The 23726-nt window shown below is 43.2% G+C and overlaps 1 protein-coding gene across 4 annotated transcripts in view; it reads right to left on the reverse strand.

The window, feature by feature from the left end:
- GMEB1 (glucocorticoid modulatory element binding protein 1) overlaps positions 1 to 23726 on the reverse strand; it is a 536371-nt gene that overhangs the window by 191329 nt on the left and 321316 nt on the right. For all 4 annotated transcript variants that reach the window (XM_044059984.1, XM_044059987.1, XM_044059986.1 and 1 more), the window contains exon 6: positions 23487 to 23644. In XM_044059984.1, the coding sequence (XP_043915919.1) occupies positions 23487 to 23644 (158 nt within the window). The remainder of the gene's footprint in view (positions 1 to 23486; positions 23645 to 23726) is intronic.

The raw sequence follows: 23726 nt of genomic DNA on the forward strand, positions 1-23726 counted from the left end.
TCTGGCCATCCGTTTGGAATTGGTAATATGTGGAAATTAAATCTGTACCCCTGGGATACTATGTTTAATACCCACTTGTCCTGGGTAATTAAATGCCAATTTTGAGCATGAAGTGCTACTTTTCCCCCCAAGGGGGCTGCCAAAAGATAAGTGCTTGGAGGTGGCAGAGGAAAGTCAGTGATACTGTTTACTGTAGGGTTGTGCTTTGTTACCTCCTGATTTGGAAGTGGAGGCACCCCATTGCTTTGACCTGTAAGATCCTTGTGATGGATATCTGGAGCCTTTGGAGCGCCTGTGTTTGGCCTGAGTGGCTCTGTTGGACACAGGAAAGGACCAATTCTTAGTAGGCCAGTGCTTACTGAACGTGGGTGGCTGAACTTGCAAGAAATCTTTTACAGTTTGCATAAATTTAGCTTTGTCTTCCATTTTCTTTAAAACCTCTTCTGCCTTATTACCAAACATGCTGTAAAGAGGCATCCAAAAATTTAGCTTTAACATGATCAGGCAGATTTTGCTCCTTGAGCCAGGCATGCCTTCTTATCACAGATCCAGTTACGGTGGCCCTGCAAGAGGCCTCCAAGGAATCAAAACCACACTGCAAAGTATGCTTTCCAACCTGTTCTGCTGAATGCAATAAATCCTGTAACTCTATTTTCCACACAATCAGAAATTAACATCATTTTCTGTTTCAGTAAGCCCATAACATGCTATTGAGTTTTGTACCTACTATAAATGTAGATGTTTGAGTGTCTTCACTGCTGCAGTCATTACACTTGGATTATCCTGCCGTCAGGCAGTCCCGCAGTCGGCCAGAGTTCCAAAGTCTTGGTCCGGCGTCAGTTGCTGTCACTTCCTCCCTGACGTGAGTGCGCCAGGGGTATATAAGATGCAGCCAATGCCATTTTCTTCAGTTTTTCTTGCCCCAGATGGCAGGTGCCCCCAAAAAAGGTAGGCAATACATATTGCTAGTAAAACATACAATAAGGTAAAAACAAAACCTTCAGTAACCAGCAAATACACCACATAGGTAAGTACAGTGTAGAAAGGTATAGATAAGTCCCAGCTAAGAAAGAGGGAATGGCGGGTGGGTAACCTGGACTGCAGCAGTGATGACACTCGAACATCTACATTTATGGTAGGTGCAAAACTGTACTATGTTCATTGTGTTTCACTGCTGCAGTCATTACACTTGGGTTGAATCCCAAAGCTGAGTCAAGGTGGCTGGTTCTATAGAGGATTTGGTGTGGCTATGAGGCCCTGCAGCACTGCAGTGGCAAAGCCAGCTCTGGATCTAGAATAAAGAGGCAAGTGGTAATGCTTGGTAAAGGTGTGCACAGATCTCCAGGTTGCAGCTTCCAAGATATCTTTGGTAGGTACTCCTCTAAGGTAGGCAGTAGAAGTGGCAGTTGCCCTGGTGGAATGTGGTCTAATATTACTTGGTACAGGTTTCCCATGTTGTGTGTAGCAGAACTGGATACAGTGTCCTATCCACTTTGAAATGGTCTGCTTTGAAATAGACTTTCCCTGTGATCCTGCAGCATATGCTACAAACAATTGCTCAGTTTTTCTGAAAGCTTTTGTTTTGACCAAGTAGAAACGTAACTGTCTGTGTATGTCCAAGGAATGCAGAAGTCTCTCCCCCTTTATTCTGGGGATTTGGATAAAAAGTTGGCAAGTGAAAAGTTTGGTTAAGAGCCACACTGGATACCACCTTAGGCATAAAAGAAGGGTTTGTTGTTAAAGAAACCGTGTCTTGGTGAAAAATGATGAAAGGCTCCACTGCCATTAGTGCCTGTAACTCTTGAGACTCTTCGTGCTGAGGTTATTGCCAGAAGCAGAGCAGTTTTCCATGATACATATTTTGATTCTGCTGAATTGGCTGGCTCAAAAGGAGGTAAAGTGAGCTTTTCCAAGACAAAATTGAGGTCCCAAGTAGGTGTTGGTGCTCTCCGGGGCGGTCTTATGTTTTTAGCCCCTCTGAGGTACTGCTTTAGCAATGGATGAGAGAAAATAGGAGGATCTGAGTTGTAATGGGCCGAGATGGCAGAGGCGTGGATCTTAATGGATGAAAAGGATAGTCCTTTGTCCAGCATCTGTTAAGTACTGTAATATCTGAGGAATGTTTGGGACAAGAGGGTCAAGGCTTTGAGCCTGGTTCCAGGCACAGAATCTCTTCCACTTTTCTGAGTAAGATTTCCTGGTGCTAGGCCTCCTAGCCTCCAAAATGACATCCATAACAGCTTTAGAGAGAGGTGTTGTCTGTTTGACTAATGAATCTGCCATGCAGCCAGGTTTAAGGTTTTGAGCTGACTGTGCAGGATCTGATTGTTTTGTTGAGTCAGAAAGTGTGGAATTTGAGGTAAAATCCATGGTGGGCCTTGAGCTAAGTTCTTTAAGATTGGGTACCAGTGCTGGCGTGGCCAGTCTGGAGCAATCAGGATCATCTGTGGTTTTTCTTGTCTGGCTTTTAGGAGTACCTTTGAAAGGAGAGGCAGTGGTGGGAAGGCATAAACTTTTAGGCTTTTCCAGCTGAATGAGAGAGCATCCACTTTCCATGCTTGTGTGTAATAAGTCCTTGCGCAGAATTTTTGTAGTTGGCAGTTCAGTGGGGAGGCAAAAAGATCTATGCCTGGGCACCCCCATTTTTGCGTTATCATGTGGATTTAATTTCCACTCGTGAGCATCCATGATGTTTCTGCCTAAGTCGTCTGCCAGAGTATTTTTTTTTCCTGGTAGAAATTGTGCTTGCAGATGAACTTGATAAGTTAGAGCTGTGTTCCACAAGGTCATGGCTTGTCTGCATAGGGGGTAAGAATGAGTGTCCCCTTGCTTGTTTATGTACCACATTACTGTGGTGTTGTCTGTCTTTAATAATAACTGTCCTGGATGCAGAAGGTCCTTGAAAGCTGTTAGGGCATTTTGTACAGCCAACATCTCTTTTTGATTGATGTGAAGAAGCATTTGGTCTGTGGTCCACTTGCCCTGAATACATTTTCCTGCCATGTGTGCTCCCCAGGCGTAATCCGAAGCATCTGTTGTTAAAGTCTGCCTGGCTGTGGGTAGAGTGAAAGGCTGACCCTTGTTGAGGTGACATGCCTGTGCCCACCATCGAAACTCCTGTTGTAGGCAGGGAATTAGTGGTATTACTGTTTCCAAACTGTGACAGTGTTTTTGTTCTCAGATTCAGGTAATTTAGAAACTACTTTAGACAGCTGAGACAAAAGTTCTAATGAATATTTAGTCATATGTATTTGGTAGTTTATACCTCTAAATGCAATAGTGGCAGATGTGTAAACTTTCTTACCTAGTCTTTCCAAAAGCCTGCTGTCCTTGTCTGAAGGAATCAGGGTAGAGAAGGGAAGAAGCTTAGAGGGTTTGTCAGAGGACAGCATGATGACTGATGGATTTGCTGCTGGTGCTCTGACTAAATACTTACAATCTACAGGCACCTTATAAAACCTGTCTGTTTCTTTAGGTGTTGGTGGTTGAGAGTCAGGGGTCTTGCTAGAGGATGCAAAGGGAGTTAGCAGAGGGACAATAGGTGTCCACTTGCAACAGATCATAATAATGTTTTTGAATATCCGTCATTTCAGTTGTTTCCCACTTGTGATGCTCTTGCATTCTAAGCAGAGTGTCACTGAAGGAAATCTCTTCCACAGGGGAGTCAGTCCCATTAGTATCTTCCTCAGGGGAAAGCATAGTCTAGTTGAGAGGGTACCTGTGTAGAGTACGTTAGGGACTCATCAGAAGAGAGGTCCTCCTCAGATGATGATTCTTCCCTGACCCTATTTGTAAAGGAGCAGGCCATGGAGATGTAGGGATATTAACTCCTGGAGGGGGTTTAAGAGACATCACGGCCTTGAAGATGCTTTGGGGAAAGGCCTGCCAATCCTTTTGTGGGTCAGAGGTAGGAGAAACATGTTTAGCTTTCGGTTTCTTTTTGCTGGGCTTGTCCATTCTTTGCAGAGGAGCGGGGCCCAGATGTAGGCCTGCATTCTATAATGTCTGTATCTGCCTCCTCATGAACAACAATGGTCGGAATCCCTCATGGCCCTTCAGAAATAACGAGTTGTGGCTTCCTTTGGACATCCAGAGCGAACGCCTACAGTACCTCAAAGGATGTGCTACTATCCTGTTCCAAGGCAACCTCAGTTAGGGGTTTGTCCTCTGGTTCGGACGACAGCCGAGAGTGAATATCTGAACTGGTAGTCGACTCGGGAGAGACATGAAGTCCTGGAGGTGCAAATGAGGCTTCCTGCCTAGGTTTCTTGGCTTTCCATTTTGCTACTGACTCGGCTTCTGAGGTCAAGGGACCCTCCATCCTTTTGGTGAGGAGTTTGAGACACTGATTTTCCAGACATATGGAAAGTGAGTTAAGCCTACTCCATAGGGTTTTTGGGACAAACGAATGGCAGATACAGCAGCCCTTCTGGTTGTGGAAAGGCCCAAGAAAACACAGTCACTGTTGATGGCTGTCCTTACGTGGAATCTGACATCCACATTCACATTTGCCCTTCTTGGATGACATTAAATTTAAAACTATATCAAAAGTAAGAAAAGGATTCCCCAACGGGGCAGTTATCTGAGCAGAAGTTTCTTTGGCAGTCAGACTGTAGTCACGGGAAGCGCGTTCTGTCTGGTGGCACAGAAGTTCAGAGGATGGTGCATGCGTACATCACTTTTATAGCCTATGTCATATGTGCGACATACCATGCATTAGAGGTACTATAGACTTTTGTAGACTGGCCTATGTCGGGGTCGCTTGGCAGGCATTCTCCTCCCTCATATAAAGAATACTGCAACAGCAGAATAGAAGGACAGCAGAAGAGAAACAGAAAGAAGGGTGGGTTTAAAAATATGGGAGCATTAGAACAGCCATGAGGAAGTTAGGCATTGTTTTAGGTTGTACTTGACATAGGTGGCAATGCCTTCTTGTTTTAGGGTGGGTAGACTGGAATTCCAATGCTTAGCAACATAAGTTGAGTAAAGGGAGTTACCTCTACTGTTATGAGACTTGGTCCAGATATCTGTTGTGTGAGCAGAGATTCCTAGAGAGGTAGAAGTGTTTGAAGATGTTTTGTAGTGATGAACAGATGTTGGGTTTGTGTATAACTTTGTGGAAAGTAAGCAGCTGGGAGTTGGTAAGGTAAAGTACAGTTGTGTAAGTAAACTTACCATAACAGTAGATGTTCAAATGATTACTGCTGCAGTTGCAATAGCTATATGGTTTACATCCTGCCAAGGATATAACAGTCTGCCAGCTTCCAAACCTTCAGGGCACCTTCCATGCACCCAAACTGTTAGACAGCTTGACCTGAGCTGACTAAAAGACAAGCTTGGGTGCCAAGCCCTTCTGAGCTTTTCTACTGCCAAACAGTATGCTCCCCTGAGGCTTTTGAGGATCGATGGCTGACTTGTGCTGTTTCTTTGCTGGGCAGATAAGTTCCTTTTGGGGAAAAAATCCATTTAATAATTGTGTTTATTACTGATACTTTCCTCTTTCAGGAAAGTTATTTTAAAGCTAAAAGTCTGTGTTTTAATGAACTGTAATGAAATTAAGTAGCTAAGGCTATTGCAGCAGTGATCATAGGTTCATAGTTAGATACTAGGCTATCTGCCCTAGTGCATTTATAAGCCTAGCCAGAGTGTATTTGGCATGACATTTAGGTGCTTCAAGCCAGTGTAGGTACTCTAGTGCTACACAGTGGTGTGCATGGTTTGGTATGTTGGATGCAAACTTGGCTATTTTATCATGGCAAATCTCTATAGTTTATTTTTTAAGGTGGAGTGAAGATTAGTCAGAAAGGGTGGAGTGAAGATTAGTCAGAAAGGGTGCTACACTGAGAAGTGAAAGGTGAAGGTTGACAGAGGAGGGAATGAGAAAGGGTTTGTTTCTGTACAGGAAGCCCGACGTTTGTCGAATTTTCTTGATGATGTGTGAGTGATGATGATGACAGTGATATGTTGATCATATTTAAATCATCATCAATTCTGAAACTAAGCAGCTTTTTTTGGAAAATATTTCAGTTCTAGTATTATTTGCTAATGTGATGCTGAAGGATTACTTCTGGGCTGAGATTTGGGTAAAAACAGCATTTTTTAAAGCATTTAAATGTATTTGGCATTCATTCATCCAGGCGATAACATGTATTATGTTCATTGTGTGACACTGCTGCAGTCATTACACTTGGGTAGAATCCCAAAGCTGAGGTCGGGTGGTTGGTTCTATAACGCATTAGGGGTGGCTATAAGGCCCTGCAGCACTGCAGAGGCGAAGCCAGCTCTGGATTTAGAGTATAGAGGCAGATGGTAATGCTTGGTGAAGGTATGCACAGAACTCCATGTTGCTGCTTCCAAAATATCCTTGGTAGGTGCTCCTCTGAGGTAGGCAGTTGAAGTGGCTGTTGCCCTGGCGGAGTGAGATCTAATGCTGTTAGGCACAGGTTTTCCATGGTGCGTATAGCAGAAATGTATACAATGTCCTAGCCATTTGGAAATAGTCTGTTTTGAAATAGCTTTTCCCTGTGCTGCTGCAGCATATGCTACCAATAATTGCTCAGATTTTCTGAAAGCTTTGGTTTTGTCCAAGCAGAAGCATAACTGCCTGTGAATGTCCAATGAATGCAGTAGTCTTTCCCCTTTATTCTGTGGTTTTGGATAAAAAGTAGGCAAGTGAATGGTTTGGTTTAGAGACGCACTTGAAACCACCTTAGGCATAAACGTAGGGTTAGTTCTTAAGGACACCCTGTCCTGGTGGAAAATGAGGAAAGGTTCCACTGCCATTAGTGCCTGCAATTCTGAAACTCTTCTTGCAGAAGTTATTGCCAGGAGCAGAGCAGTTTTCCAAGAAATGTATTTTAATTCTGCCATGCTAGCTGGTTCAAAAGGAGGTAAAGTTAATTTTTCCAAAACAAAGTTGAGGTCCCAAGTTGGAGTAGGTGCTCTACGGGGCGGTCTTATGTTTTTAGCCCCTCTGAGGTACTGTTTTAGCAAAGGATTAGAGAAAATTGGTGGATCCGTGTTGTAATGTGCAGAGATAGCAGAGGCGTGGATCTTGATGGATGAAAAGGAAAGGCCTTTGTCCAGCATCTCAGTCAAATATTGTAGTATCTGAGGAATGTTTGGCACAAGAGGATCAAGGCTGTGAGCCTGGTTCCAGGCACAGAATCTCTTCCATTTATCTGAGTAGGCTTTCCTGGTACTAGGCCTTCTGGCCTCCAGAATGACATCCATAACTGCTTTGGAGAGAGGCATTGCTTGCGTGGCTAGGGAATCTTCCATGCAGCTTGGTTTAGTGTCTTTAGCTGGCTGTGGAGTAACTGATTGTTGTGCTAAGACAGCAGATGTGGTATTTGAGGCAAAATCCAGGGTGGTCCTTGTGCTGTTTTTTAAGATTGGGTACCAGTGCTGGCGTGGCCAGTCTGGTGCAATCAGGATCATTTTTGGCTCTTCTTGCCTGGCTTTTATGAGTACCTTTGGGAGAAGAGGCAGTGGTGGAAAAGCATATACTTGTAGGTTTGTCCAGCTGAATTAGAGGGCATCCACTTTCCATGCTTGCGGATGGTAACTCCTTGTGCAGAATTTCTTTAGCTGGCAATTCATTGGGGAGGCAAACAGATCTATGTCTGGGCTCCACCATTTCTTTATCATCATTCTGAATATTTGAGGATTCAATTCCCATTTGTGGGGATCCATGATATTTCTGCTCAAGTCGTCTGCCAGTGTGTTTTTCTCTCCTGGCAGGAATTGTGCTTGTAGATGAACTTGATAGTTTATAGCTGTGTTCCACAAGGTCATGGCTTGTCTGCAGAGGGGGTAGGAGCGAGTGCCCCCTTGCTTGTTTATGTACCACATAACTGTGGTGTTGTCTGTCTTTAGTAGTAGTTGTCCTGGATGCAACAGGCCCCTGAAAGCTATAAGGGCATTTTATACAGTTAGCATCTCTTTTTGATTGATGTGCAGATGCCTTTGTCCTGCGGGCCACTTGTCCTGAATACACTTTCCTGCCATGTGTGCTCCCCAGGCGTAATCCGATGCATCTGTTATCAGTGTTTGCCTGGCTGTAGGTTGAGTGAAAGGCTGTCCCTTGTTGAGGTGACAAGCTTGAGCCCACCATCGAAACTCCTGTTGTAGGCAAGGTATTAGTGGTATAACTGTTTCCAAACTTTGACAGTGTTGAGACCATACATTCTTTAGGTACCATTGTAGTTTCTTCATATGCAGTCTGGCATATGGAATTAGTAGTATGCAAGATGCCATGAAGCCCAAGGCCTGCAGAATTTTTCTTGCAGGGAGGTGGGTCTTTGTTGCCATCAATTGAAAGTATTGTGTCAGTTGTCCTTGCTTGTCTGGCGTGAGAAAAGCCATCTTGGCCGTTGTGTTCAAGCTGGCACCCAGGAATATTATCTCTTGTGAGGGCACTAGTTTTGATTTATTTTTGTTTACTGTATACCCCAGGCAACTTAACTTTTTTACAAACGCCAGATGCTGTAGAAGAATGTCCTTGCACTCTGCTTGAATCAGGCAGTCGTCCAGGTATGGGTAAATTTGAATTCCTTTCTGTCTGCAAAATGCAATTACTGGTGCCAGGCACTTTGTGAAGACCCTGGGAGCAGTAGATAATCCAAAGGGCAGTGCAGAAAATTGATAGTGTACTGGACCAGCTAAGAACTTGAGGTATCTTCTGCAGTTTTGTCTGATGGGGACATGCAGGTATGCCTCCTGAAGGTCTAAAGTCACGAGCCAAGCTTGCTTGCCCAGCATGGGAAGAAGCTGCTGTAATGTCAACATTTTGAATTTCGGAACATCCAGGTAAGTGTTCAGTGAAGAAAGATCCAGAATGGGCCTCCAGGCTTTGTCTTTTCTGGGAACCAGAAAGAGTCTTGAGTAAAATCCTTGCCCTTGTTCCTGTGGTGGTAACTTTTGAATAGCTCCCATGTTCATGAGTGCCATAATTTGTTTTTGGGCCTCTGCCCATCGATTTAGTGGCAGATTTGGCATTCATTTTAATCTTGGCAGAGTGTGAAAGTGGAACCTGTAACCTTTTGAAATAATATTGAGAACCCATTTGTCTTGGATGATCATATGCCAATTGTGATAAAAAAGTGCCAGTTTTCTTCCCAAAGGGGCTGCCAAGAGTGAGTTGTTTGGCAGCTGGAGTGGGAAGTCATTGGGGCTGTTTTTTTATATGGTTGGTGCCTGTCTTCCCCTTCTTTCTGGCCTGATGCACCCCATTATCGAGGCCTGTAAGGACCTTGTGGTTGACCTCTACCTCTTGGGTGTCTGTATCTGCCCTTTTGAGGTCTGTCATTAACTGGAAAGGACCAATTCTTTGTTGGCCAGTTTCTACTAAATCGAGGAGGCTGAACCTGTAAGAAATCCTTCACTGTTTGCATAGATTTTGCCTTATCCTCCACTTTCTTTAATACCTCTTCTGCCTTAACTCCAAATAAAACATCCTGCTGTAAAGGTGCATCCAGTAATTTATCTTTGACATGATCTGGTAACATATGTTCTTTTAACCATGCATGTCTTCTAATGACAGAGCCTGTAACTGCTGCTCTGCATGAGGCCTCTAAAGAATCAAAACCACATTGCAAAGTATGCTTTCCCACTTGTTCAGCGGCATGCAATAAATCCTGCATTTCTTTAAAATTAGGAGGATCTGTATCTGGAAGCATTTTTTATTTCAACTGAGACATCAAAAATTGCTGATATTTTAGCATGTGAAACTGGCAATTTAAGGCTCTCCTTGCTAAAGTTGCAGACGTATATACTTTCTTTCCCCATCTGTCTAGTGCTCTGGAATCTCTGTCAGACGGAACTGGGTTCTTTGCTGATGAGGCCTTAACCCCTTTAGGTCCCTGAGAAATAGTTTCAGGATCAGCAACAGGGATTTTATACAGAAATTTGTGAGAGTCAGGGACTCTGTAATATCTGTCCGGTTTAAGTGGAGCTGGAGGTAAGGAATCAGGATTTAAGCTGGATTCAGTGTACACATCATCCACAATATCTAGCACTGGCAGAATAGCCAGGGGTCTGTGTTGAGGTAATAATAGGAAGTCTCTGAGCCTTTTCTTGGATTCTGAATAATCCTGGCCTTCCCAATGGAAATGCTCCCTCATGGTATGTAAGGTTTCCCCAAAGGAGTAGTCCTCAGGCGGAGAGGCTGATGGAATAGATTCCTCAGCATCAGAATCCGCATAAGGGGGTAAAGAATATCCCAGGTCTGAGGATGAATCTGAGGAAATGGACCCCTGGTCGGATGAATCATAATCTGCATCCTGTCTAGGCCTTTTATCAGGTGGGGGTTGGGAACCCCTGATCAGAGTGATTAGGTCTTCGGCCATTTTGAGCATTTGTTTCTTAGGCATGGAGGCCTGTCCTGGAGAATACTGTACTTGTTTCTTAATTTTTGAAGGAGGCTTTGACTTAGAAGAGGGTTTAATGCTTAGCTGAGTAAGTCTGAAAACACCTTCTGAAGCTGCGGGTAGGCTCAGGTACTCTGGATCCCTTTGCAGGATCGGTATCGGTCTGCTGAAAAGCTAGTGCATCCAAAGGCCCAGCCATCTCCACGTGGGGGTCGGGGGCGGCCTGTGGTTCTGCAGAAGCTGTCATCAGGGGCTGCGAAGGCGCCTCACTGAAAACCGGAGAACTGGTGACTAGCCTAGAAGAGGCTTCGTCGTCAGTTCTGGGCCTTGGATGCCTGTCCTTGTCTTTGCGCTTTTTATGAATACCAGTCTTCGGAGGTTCCGACGGCATGGTATAATTAAACTTTCTGCCAAAGTAATGTCGGGCAAAATCAAACCGACGTTTAATAGTGCGCTTATTAAACCTAGCACAAAACCGACAACCAGCAACGTCGTGGTCTGGGGCTAGGCATGGGATACAATAAGAATGGAAATCCTTATGAGGTATTTGCTTCCCACAAGAAATAGTTATTAACTTTTACTGACATCGGTCTGAGGCAAGAAAACGTTTCCCCAACAGGGTACTTAGCTTTGTAGAAGATTTCGGTTCTGGATTCTGAATGAAAATCTCAGGAGTAGGCCGACCGGCACTTGCGAACTGCTTTTGCTTCAGGCACAGCGCAGCAAGAAAGACTGAAGAAAATGGCGTCGGCTGCATCTTATATACCCCTGTCGCACTGACGTCAGGGAGGAGGCGACAGCAACCGACACCGGACCAAGACTTTGGAACTCAGGCCGGCTGGGGAACCGCCTGACGGCAGGATAACCCAAGTGTAAAGACTGCAGCAGTGTCACACGATGAACATCATTTTTTGTCTTCTGATTCTTCTTCTCAGGAGTGAAGTCTGCTTTAGCAAAACATGGTAGATCAGATCCCTGGGTACCTCTATCAAAGACCCAGGCACCTCCTTCCAAACAAGATTTGAGGTATGCCCACCAGTCCTTCAGAAATGATGAGCCCAGGTTCCCCCTTCTCAACCATATCAGTTAAGTCAGTCGCATAAGATGTGCAAGAATCAGATGCTATACTGGCCTCCATCAGGGTCATGGTAAAGGAAGCCTGAGACGTGACTGGGCATACCATGTCTTTTTGTATTACCTCAAAAGGTAAGTTTGAGTCAGACTGGGCAGACAATGGCTCAGGCTTCAGCCTTTTAAATTTCTTTCTGGAATAAGCACGGCATTGGAAGTTGAGGGCTTCACCATTTTAGACTGGGTGAGGTGTTTCAAGCGCTGATCTCCAAGTATGTTTTTAAAGAGAAAACATGCATAAGTAGGATTTTCAGAACAAACTACTGACAAATCTAACAGTTCTTATAGTTGGCCCCAAGACAAAACGAAAAAAAAAATTTGCACTTCCCCCTCAACTGCCATCTAACAGACTAAACCAATAGAAAGAAAACAAAGAAGGTTCCCCCAATGGGGCAATTATGTGAATAAGTGAGGGCAAGGATGATACCAATGACCATACCAAGTACAGACTGACAGTTACAAGATGTGCATTCAGACTGATGCCGAGACAGTCTGGGGATCTTATGCTCATACATCTGTTTATGTATCCTCATGCCCACAGGCTTACATCATACTTCAGATGTATGACTGTATGGAGGGTTTTGGCTTTGGTACTCCAGCTGGATGTCAGGTTATATTGGCGAAATAACCTAACAAAATTACAGTACTACAACAGTAATCTAAAGAAGGACATCTTCAAAACTGCAAAACAAGTGAGGTTGAAATGCAGTACTCGCAAAGCAATCATGCAATTCATGTCCCAAGGAGGCGAGATATTATTTAAAAAGAGCATCTGACCAATACATGCTAGACCACAACAATGTCCTCTGCAAAGTCAATGTAGGGAGAGACAGCTGAAACATTTATCTTGAAAGCATAAAAAAATAAGTCAGGAGTACTGTATCCTCAACAAATGGGGAGGCAAAGGATGCCTCTTCACTCAAATGATATTTTTTTCCAGTTAGCAACGGACACATCTCAGATGGAATGCTTCTTGGCAGGTTCACCACTATTACTCTAACAAGGAGGTCTGGCAGGTCCAGGGGCTCTACAGCAAGAGACCAGACCCAGTTTAAAAACAGCAGTCAAGCTGTGGGGATCTCGGTTTGTCCTGGGAAAGCTTGCTGCACTTCCAGAAACATAAAAGACTGAAAATGCATCATACTGACCCCACAGACAGATGATACAGTCAAGGTTTGGTCTTCCTTCTATGAATTCTGCAACTGGGTACAGAATTTGAGGGATCAAAAATCACATAGTAATCTCTTTTAACATGGATTGGAGAACACATCCACTATGCACTCTCCCTTGCCATGCTGAATAGAGCATAACAGGGGAAGAAATATGTTCTCTTAAATGGCAAAAAGTTGATATCTGAAGTACCTCACTTTCAGCTGATCAATAACTCCTGAAGCCTTAGATTTTAAAAGAGGACTACAGGAGCATCCTGGGAAGTTTGCCAGTACATTCATTTCACCAAGAATATGAACTGTTGAAAGAGTGATGCCTCTATCTATGCCCTTCTGCCAAAGTGTCATCTCTTCTCTGAGGGTATGACCACTTTCGCTTGTTCAGGAATCAAAAGACAGACTGGTTGTCAAACCAACAAAAAAAAAGGAGGAAGCGAGGTGGCAATAGCAGCTTTTTCTTTACAGCCTTAACAAGTAGAAGGAATGCATACAGCTCCACTTGCCTCATCTGCAGCACCTTCTCCAAGGGGAACCATGTGTCACAAAATGTGCAAGTACCAAAATGGAGAACCCCATTCTGATACCAAAGCAAATGTCATCAGAACATATTCACAAAAGAGAAAGTCCAGCACTCCAAAGTATGGCTACATAAATCTCATAAGATAAGATTTGTAAGTGTGTGTGGTGAATCTGCAGCTAGAGACACTTCACAATTCAAAGCAACAGTTGCATTATTATATGTACATAGGTCACAGTGAATCATCAAGCAGAGAAGCAGAAGCGTGAAAGCTTAGATGATCTTCTGCATTTGCACTCTGTCAGAGCCATGACTGTCTAAATCCTCTTTGTGAGAAGAAGTCACTGGCACGGACAGTATCCTTTTCAACAATGCCTTTTCTCTAGCATCACAGCATATGCTTTCTCAAGAAGGCTAAAAAACTGTCCCCCTTTCCGAAAACATAGATCATCACCTCAGTTTGCCAGTCATCTACAGCTGTGACTAGATTGCATCCAGCCATGAAGCTCTGCCAGTTCAAATGTTTGAAAGCCACATTAACATGCATCCTCCTCTGCTGGAATTGGATAAATCTCACCAATTGTTTCTAACACTGTCTTCACAAAACACAGTACATTCCACTGGGTTCACAAGTTCCTTAAAATCTTCATTCCAACTCGACAATTTCCTCAGAGGAGGTTTGCTTCTGTCCACCCAGGAGAATAGCCTGAGCAATGTTCCCCCTCAACCATGACACTGAGAGACTGTTTGACAAAGCCTCACTAAAAATATCCAAAACTCATTTTACGCCATGGCCAAGCCTTTGCTCTAGTGACTATCATAGCTGCTTTCATTCTGGCCTGTCAGTACATATCAGTGAAGTCTGGAAACCCTACATCTCACCTGTCCCCCTATCACTGTCTTGCACTACATAAAAGCCCTGTTTTTGGAGGGGGCGAGTGGGGGCTGCGGTTACCCAGCATGCTTCAACCACGTTAGCCACAGTTTCTTAATGCCAGCTTAAACACTGAGGTTTTGAACAGGATCCATTTAGACTGCATACCCCTGACATTTGCAGCCACACATGACGATCTCTTCTGCAGGTGGGTCACCAAACCATCAGTTGCACACTAGTGAATGATGCTTCCAAGCTTGGGCTTGAGCCACAGGTGGGTCCCAGCATCTCTAATCCAACTAAGGTTTTCTTTTTTATAGGAATTACCGTGAGGTTAATTTTTATGGATTGTTCTTTGCCTGGCCCCATCCTTCTTATACCAATCTGCCAAAGATAACTCCACCAGCAGCCCAAAGCTCTGATAAAGGACTGGAAGTCTCTCTCACACACACAGCACAGACCAGGTCATTCAACTCTTCTGGTAAGCTGAGAAAGTGATGCCACTGCTATCTATGGCTCCACTACTAAATGAAGTTTCAGAAAGTACTAGAACACTAGTGCCATGATAAAAACAGCCTCTGGGGAAGAGGTACAGCTAGTCATACATTTTTATTTCTTGCACACCAGTTATTGTTGTTTGTCTTTTGGCTTTTCCCAGTTAGGGGTCACCACAGCGGAACTCCGGTCTGCTAATGATTGGCAGTTTTTTTTTTTTAATGGTGTCAAGTTGCCAGCCAGACACCCAACCTTCAACGAAGGCATGCCCATTCAACGCATGTCTTTCGAATGCCCACTCGACCGCGGGGAGGACATGCAGACTCCACACAGAAAGCACTTCCAACCCAAGCTGAGAATCGAACGGGAGAACCTCTTGCTGTGAGGCAACAACACTACCGCTGCACCACCGCAGAATATTTCTTGCACACCAGTACTGATGTATATTCTGTCAAGAAATACAAGAAGAATACTGCTTGGTTGCTTACTTTTACACGTCATTGAACCACAGGACACTTAAGCACCTCCATCACCTGACATATACACAGAGTCAGTGGACTAAATAAGGCCCAAATTAAACTGAAAATTGTAAGGATAACCTGTAAATTCCTGTACGCAGTAGTACTGTTCTACCAAAATGGAGAACCACTTCCACTTGGAGGTATATGCCTGCCAAGTGGAAGGCTTCCTTGCAGCCTCTATTATCCATGATATTCTGACCCATGAGATCTGGTAAAATCAGAAATGTACATCAGCAGCTATGGCCTGAGGTTATCCTAGATGTCACTCCCCTTGACAGGCAAATGCCTCGTCAGGATAGTGAGTTTCCTGTACTGACAAGTAACAGTGCCTGAACCTCACCCTTTTTTGACCACCACAAGGCAAAAATAATTAGATTTTTCCTTTACACTTTGAAATGAGATGTGGGTCCAATGGAAATGGAAGGAACAGCAGAAAAATCTCCTTCAATACCGGGTGAAAACTGGATCCTTCTCCACTTTTCCGCTGTCCTGCTGCATGAAGCAAAAGAGGAGTGATTGTAAACTCTTACCTGGCAAACAGACTGGACTTTAGAGCTCCCATACTTTTGAAGACTTGAGCCATACATGACCTTTGCAATGAAAACACCAGTAAAGAACTGGCCAGAGCAGATCACCTCATTCAAATCCACTGGGAAGTAAACTGCTGAAAAAAGCAATGCCTCCCTGTCTACGTCTCACCATCAAGTACACACTACCTCACTGCACAGAGGTATGATAGTGTCCTTTGCTTGTTTAGATATCAGATGACTGACTGAATATATAAAGTGGGCCAAGAAGCAACTTCATCTCCAAGTCCTCCAAATGGAGGGAAAATTGTTAGGAACTCCAGCTGGTTTATCTGGTACCCCTTCTTCACTTGGTAGTATTAGGAGGACCCATAACCCTTAAACCATGTGGTGGTTGAGGAGAACGTAATAGCTTGCCAGTGAATCATCTTTCATTGGGACATCTGATGAGCTCAGCTGCAGAAGAATAGAAAGCTGACTGGGAGTGCCCATCACTCCAAAGCCTGGCAAAAAGAGGTGTGAAACTAGGAGAAATTCTACTACATATGGCAACTATGTAGTTACTAACACCTTGCTGTTCAATACACCTGCTCCCTCAGGTGCGCAAATGGTTTTGTGAACACAATGGCAGCAATCAAGTCCAAAAGGAGTCATGACTGGACTTTGCATTGTGACTTTAGCCAGGACACAAGGATCATGACTTCCTGGGTCCTTCCCATTGGCAGAAAAAACTGGCAATGGAGAGTATCCTCCTCTGTGTTTATAAAGCAATCAAACAGAAAAGAAAGAACTTCACCCGATTTATGCTTATCCTTAGGGTATGCAACTTTGGGAATACTACAACACATTCTTTGAAAGAACCACCAGGAACCAGTCATCAAAGTACAATGATACACAAAAATCACTTGCTGAGACTTTAGTTTAAAAGCAGTGAGTAAAGAAGGAAGCCCCAGTGGCAACATTTCATGTCTGATAACATCACCAAGGCACTCTGTGTGTAGCACTCCTTGAAAGTTATCATCTCAAAACAGATGTAGTGGACATGATTGGTTCAAGCTGCAGATGACCACGAAGACAGGATGGAAGCTGACTGCTCCCTCCAATTATGGAAAAAAAAAACAGAAGTAAAATGTTTACAGTGTTCTAAAAATGAGCTGCATCTAGAATCTTTTCCAGCAGTGGAATCTTGGGCCTGTCCCAAGAGCAACTCTGAGATATCTATGTCTTAATGGAACCCTTTGTTTGTGTTTGTAAGGGCTCTAGTCTAACGGACTGTGACCATATTTAGGAACCTGCTAATTCCAGCCGAGGGATCTCCAAGTTGGGTAAACTGGAGAACATCTTCTCCACAGGCAGCCTCAGACAATAATCAGGTTTGCTGACACTGGGCTGGCAGATTCACCCATATAGGAGACTTGGTCAACATTAGAGAGAGTATGGCCTGTGATGCAGAGTACCTTTCTCAAGCAGCAAGAAAGCTTCTTCTTTTTTCCATCCATTTGACTGTGTTTTCCTCAAACTTCTTCACTGACCACTGTTGTCTCAGACAACAGATTCAGCTGTGGTGGAATCTGCACTTTTTCCAAAAGTGAAAAGAAATAGAGCTAATAATATGTAATAATGGGGGGGGGGGGTGAAGCCTCTACAGAATCCTTTTATTATATATTATTTCATTTTCCGTCAGTACTGAATCCACACATGTTGAAGTGCCATAGATGAAGTGTCTAATAACATTTTCAGCCACTCTACTTTGCAATGGCCATTCCCAAGCCTGAGGCTCTAATTACTGTATCAGCTCATAGCAAAACTAAAGACAGAGTCCTAACAAGGTTTAGCTTCAATCCAGACTCAGGGAAGTCTGCAAGCTTTTCCAAGACTTGACATTATGGATGGCTAGGATCTGAAAAGGTCAAATAAACATCTAAAGGAGTAAAACTTCTAATGTGATAGTGGACCGCATTATCTGCAAAACTGGACAATAAACTACAACTGTACATGGAAAAGGCTGAATACACATAACCCTGTTACGTATACAAATATTAACTCCAAGATCACTGCAACTTGGGAGTAGATGGTATACTATAATGAAACTTTTTTGCCTTGTTCTGGAATCTTAGGCAGTAGGACAGCAAAATGTTCTGGTCTCTGAGACCTATGCAGGACTAATGAGATCACACAGCAGTCAGCTAAAAGACATCTGGTACTGAACTTGCTCCACTTACCCACAAAATTATAGAAAGTATCTGCATTTGTGGGGCTGCAAGAACAGAGTCTGGGTGACTCCAGGCTGTATGGATGAATGACCTTTCTGATAACTAGCTCTATGGGAGATGTAAACCATGGCTCCTCTTCCCTAGATTCATGTTCAGCTACTGCTGGACAAAGACTGAATCACAAAATCAGTGTAGAGAGGACTTTGTAAGTGTTAAGGTCTCTCTAAATGAGAGGAGGGGCTGGATGCTGGAGTGGACTAACTGTCTTTGTTTGTCTCAGAGACACTGGTCTTCAGAGAAGCCTGAATATGAAAGTATCCACCACCAGCTGTCTCCAAGTATAAATTCATGTATGGGTGAGACTGTGACAGTAACTTGCATACCTCCCAAACATACTGATTTACTCGTTTTTTACTGAGTTTTGGGGTCCAAATGAAGGGGTGTCATGATTCCCGAGTGGCACCCCTTCATTTCCGATTTATTTGCCCTTTAATTTCAATTTTCCACACTGTCGGCGCTGACGTCATCACATGCACGATGACATCAGCACCGTCAGGGCTACCAGCCAGTCGGAATTGAGCTGAGGGAGCTCACATCATTTCCGGCTGGCCGCAAATGCAAGCAGAGTTTATGCGAGAGAATGGAATCACCAATTGGGCCGAAGAGTAGTTTACATCAGTTCCGAATGCCAGCAGGAAGAGTTTGGATTATATATGCTTTGCAAGAGAAGCCTGATGCGAAGTTCACATCAGTTCCGAATGCAGGCGGGAAGCTGGAATCAGCAGAACTTGTTTGGCCGCGAATGAGAGCTAATAGAAGAGCCTTCTATTTGAAGTAAGATATGCAGAACACATCTATTTCTGGAGAGATATTTGCAGTAAGGTGTGTGTGTGTCTGTGTGTGTGTGTGTGTGTGTCTGTGTGTCTGTGTGTGTGTGTGTGTGTGTGTGTGTGTGTGTGTGTGTGTGTGTGTGTGTGTGTGTGTGTGTGTGTGTGCCCCCCATTCAATATACCTGATAGCTAGAGGTACTCAGGCTCAAACCCTGTATCTTCAGTACAGGGTTAAAACAGCCTAAAGTCCCTAGCCACCACCACTTGTGAGCTTTGCCTAGGTTTTTTGTGCTAACACTTGAGAGCTATAGTGAGAACTAAATTTGTATTACCCCATTATTGGCTTTGTTTGTCCAGGTTTTTTGTGCTAAGAGGTTGAGAGCTGTAATGAGAAGTGAGAAATGAATTCACTAAATGATAGCCAGTAAGTTTAAGTCTTCCTATTTTTCAGGAAGCTGCTGATTTATCATAGTGGTATGTTGCTCTGACTGTAGTGCATAGGGGCTGGGTTCAAGACTTACTAGTGAAATGCACGGTGGTAACACATTTTATTCTAGCAACTTTACAAAATTATACAAACAATGTTTAAAATGTGTCCCTGGTTTTTTACCCTCCCCCCCCCCCAAAAAAAAAGGAAATTCAAAATGTGTGAGAAGCTGTGCAAGATGCTTATGGCTTACACTGCTGTCATTCTATTTATAGTGTGGGTGTGGAAGTAGACTTTTATGATGGAAAATGTTCTGAATGGGCAGTTTTGGCATTATTGGTTCATGCATTTTGTTTCATTGCCTACAGTACAGTCTACTGGAAAAATGTTTAAACAATGAATTTTAAATGCACTCTGTCAACAAGTGTGCTGTGTTATACAAGGAATATAATTTAATAAAGTCAGGAAGGTGCATCAAAGAAAAGAACATATGTATGTTTCTTGTTTTGTGTGCAAGGGGCCAGTGATTTGAAAACAGCCCAAAGGTAATCTTTATCCAACATTGGCCAGATGCATTTTCTTTGGATGTGGTGTGGGTTTCAATGCTGTTTCAACGAATGTAAGTTTCAAGGGCAGACAAGTTTTAATGCCAAGTCTATTTTGATTGTGAGACAGTATTGCTTTTACCAGATATGTATTAGTGTTTGTGCATTGTTATGCTGTAAAAATAAAATCCAAATAATCATTGTAGAAGTAAAGCAGTATGCACACATTAGTGTTTATGGTAAATGGGGCGAAATAGCCAGGTAATGGGACATCAGAGTGGCTGCTGGGGGACTCTGGCAACATATTTTGGTTGCCTGTTCTTCAGTTTGTGTTTTAAAGTTGGTATCCCACAATTCCACAGGCGTGGGTGAGGTTCCGTAACTATGTATACAAATCAGATGTTAATCAGAGTGCAGATTTGTACCTATTTTTCATGGGCCTTGTCCAGATTTTTGATGTTTCTAGATTGAGAGGTATGGTAACTTGCCAAGTCACCAAAAGGGAACTGACGCCCGTCACAGGTGACACTCTGGGAAGACAGGCAATTGTACCATATTCTCAAAGAGTACAGTCTCACTTCCATGACTCAAGCTCCTAAAAGGCAACTACCACTTGTTTGGTGTCTAGGCCCTAGATCATAATGACAAATTATGTGGCCAAAAAATCTCCCCTTTTCTATCCTAACCAGCCAGAGCACTAATTGGCAAAGAAGTTCTCCTTTCCCAACTTGAATATGGCCTCCTGAATTTTGCATCTGCCTTCAAGAAAAACATTGCCACACTCCAGACTATTGCTAAAAGCATCTGCTAATTCATTACAAACATATCTCTGTGAGCAACTGTACTACCCTAAAAAAGCCAAATGGTTACCCATTAAACAAAGATCCAACTTAATTTTAGGATCCTAAAAGCATCTGCTAATTCATTACAAACATCTCTCTCTGTGAGCAACACTGTACCACCCTAAAAAAGCCAAATGGCTACCCATTAAACAAAGATCTAACCTACTTTTAGGATCCTAAAAGCATCTGCTAATTAATTACAAACCTCTCTCTCTCTCTCTGTGAGCAACACTGTACCACCCTAAAAAAGCCAAATGGCTACCCATTAAACTAAGATCCAACCTACTTTTATGATCCTAACTTTTCCAAATTACTCCAGCTCCACGTATTTATCCCCTTACTGCTAGACTTCAAGAAAAAAAAAAAATTCCTCATACAACCGGAGATATTACTCACAAGCCACACCAGCTCTCATTACCCCTAGAACCAAACTGCACAGCACTGCACATGCTTTCTCCTCTCAGGCACCTGCTTTTTGGCAAGCTCTCCTCTTCAGCATTAGGGAAATCAACACTTATTCCAAATTCAGAATGCAACTCAAAAAGCACTTCTTCATCCAAGCTAAATGCTGCTGGTGGTTAAACACAGGACATATCACCTAACCTATCTCCTTTCTGAGTCTCTTCTCCTCTCTTTAGATTCACTGAAGATTGACACACTTTAGATACTGTGCATATTGCGCATTACACAGTGCTTGTGCATTGTACTGTGCTTGCTCACTGGAATGTATACACACAGTTTTTTTTCCTATGTAATTAGTCTAAACTATTCTGTTATTGCTTATATTTTTGTATTTTTTTGTTTGTGAAATGTTTTCTATTGATTAGTGCACTATCCTGGTAAACAAATAAGTAATCCCTGATGTGGAACATCCCATCAATATGTGCCAAAAGATCCTGCCAACCCTAGGGGCGGATCTAGGGAGGGAAGACATCTGCCTCAAGTACCCCCCAAAACCAAGACCCACTGAATCTAGACTGCTACCACAGATCAGGCAGACAGACAGCCTCAAGCTCTGGCTGATTAAATGGGGGGACTGGGTGATGTCTAATCCCCTGTGTAGACCTCAGATCATAAACCCTGGTGTGGGACAACCCATCTATACAGGCCAAAAGGCCTTGCCAGGTCTAGGGGCAAATCATGACAGGGAAGACTTCTACTTCAAGTACCCCCAAACCAAGGCCAGGTGAATCTAGACTGCTTCCACAGATCAGACAGGTCAGTTTCAAGCTCCGGGTGATTAACTGAGGGGTGTCTAAACCCTAGAACTCATTCCACAGTACTGAAGCAGGGAGGTTCATTTCCTTCCGGCAACTTGTTAACTGCCAAAGCAAAGGACCTGCACTCTTGCTTTTTGATGATGAGCTGATTTGTGGCAGCCAGAAAGTCATTTTTTTGTTTTGTAATGGGTTTACATCATAGGATAGGAAATGAATTCTCTCTATGGCATTTAGTGGCAGAGTTACAGCATTTATTTTAGTGATTCTTTCTAAAACTGTAAAGACAATGCTAGTATGGGCCTTAACAGGTAATATGATCGCCATATGGTCACTTTTTGGATTTATATCTAGGCAGAGAACAGATAACCTTTCACCATTACTGAAAAAAGTTAGAAGTAAGAAATGAAGTGTGCAGGTGGAAGCCATGAACTGTGGGTTTAGGGATTAGGCATTATACACAGCAAGTGGCAGCACCAAGCCCATGTATGCCCTCAGCACAAATCTTCCATAAAAAATATCCCACTGAAACTGGTGGAGAAGGAGGACCCTATCACATTATTCATGAAGAAGGAGCTCCGATGTTAGCCTATGTTTTTTAGACAGTGACTGTGGGAACCTTCTAGTGGCAAATAAAGATCGCTTGACAGACTAGAAAAAACTGGGAAATCCTCATGGAATAAATAACTTTTAGCCCTGCTGAAGTGATACCAAATTAAAAATTAAGCAGGTGTACAGAACCAGTGCCGTGAAGTTGAGATGATCCAAGACAGTAAAACTACTGAATGCATAAGCCTAACTATTTAGGCATCAAATTAAGGCACTTTTGATGTCTACAAGAAGCAGAATGGAACAATGTGATAACTACAGAGAACTAGAGGGCAATACAGAGATGACACCTCTTAAACTGAGCATGGGTATACTAGCAAAAGTCCAAGGGAAGCATACTCTATAACAGCAGACTTGAGTGAGAAATATGAAAAGTTAAGCAAATGAGTAGGAAAATTAATTCCCAGAGTGAAAATCCACTGCAGCAAGCTCTTCAAAGATAAATTCTTCTTGCTCACCAACATTAGTGTACATTCAAGTCAAGCTATACATGAAGAATACTGCTTGGTTGCTAACTTACATACTCATTGCTGTTTGTTAAACAATCTTAGCATAATTCTGGGACACACAAAATATACTGTATTTACTTTTTTTTCTAGGTGGTGCTTTTTCTCACTCCACGCCTGCTGACCATCAGAACTCACCTATCTGCCTTAAGCCCATTTGTTCACCTGCCACTGGGGAGTCTCCAATATTAAGCAAAGAACTGACTAGAGGGGACCATCATATAGGCAGCTATGGAGGTGGTCTGTGGTCTCACTGACATCAGCCAATGATGACAATGAGAGTATTTCTATTAAGCCCTAACTTCGTCCTTGGTGGCTGACATAAGCACCTGTGTCACTGCATGGGTCTGTTATACCCTCCCTATGTAAATGCATGTGGATGCTTAAATACACTTGCTAACGAGGGCTGCCATCACCAACATGGCCCATGTTCCTGGTTCTGGTTATTTTCAGTGCCGTGCAAACTTCCACTTGCTTGATGATCAACCAAGTGGATCATTATTTCCTCCCCTTAGGATGTGAGAGATGGTGTTGGCTACTCACTCCCTTCCTGCCCTGCCTGGCTCTTCCATTGGCCAAGTCGCTATTCAAACTCAGGTCATTGGGTCTTAGTCAGGGCTTTATCCCTGTATGTCAAACAGACAGACAAATTGTGGCTTTAATGTTTGCTCATTACTGTACAACAGCACCTACCATCTGTTGAAGAGGGAGCTGGTAACAAAGCTGTTGGCTGTCCTGGAACTGGTGCTCGAGCACTGCTAATTAAAAGATCAAATTTGGTGCTTCGGCAGGTATTGGTGCACACTTTATCATGCTGATAGAAGTCAAGCTGTCCTGAATCCATCATTTTCCTAAAAGAAAAGAAAATAGTCAAACTTTGCTTCATAAAACTATTCATTAAAATTGCTCCCTCATAATTTATGAATGAAACAG

The sequence above is a fragment of the Protopterus annectens genome, chromosome 1.part2, assembly GCF_019279795.1.
Source record: "Protopterus annectens isolate FY-2018-M chromosome 1.part2, PAN1.0, whole genome shotgun sequence".
Taxonomy (NCBI): Eukaryota; Metazoa; Chordata; order Ceratodontiformes; family Protopteridae; genus Protopterus; species Protopterus annectens.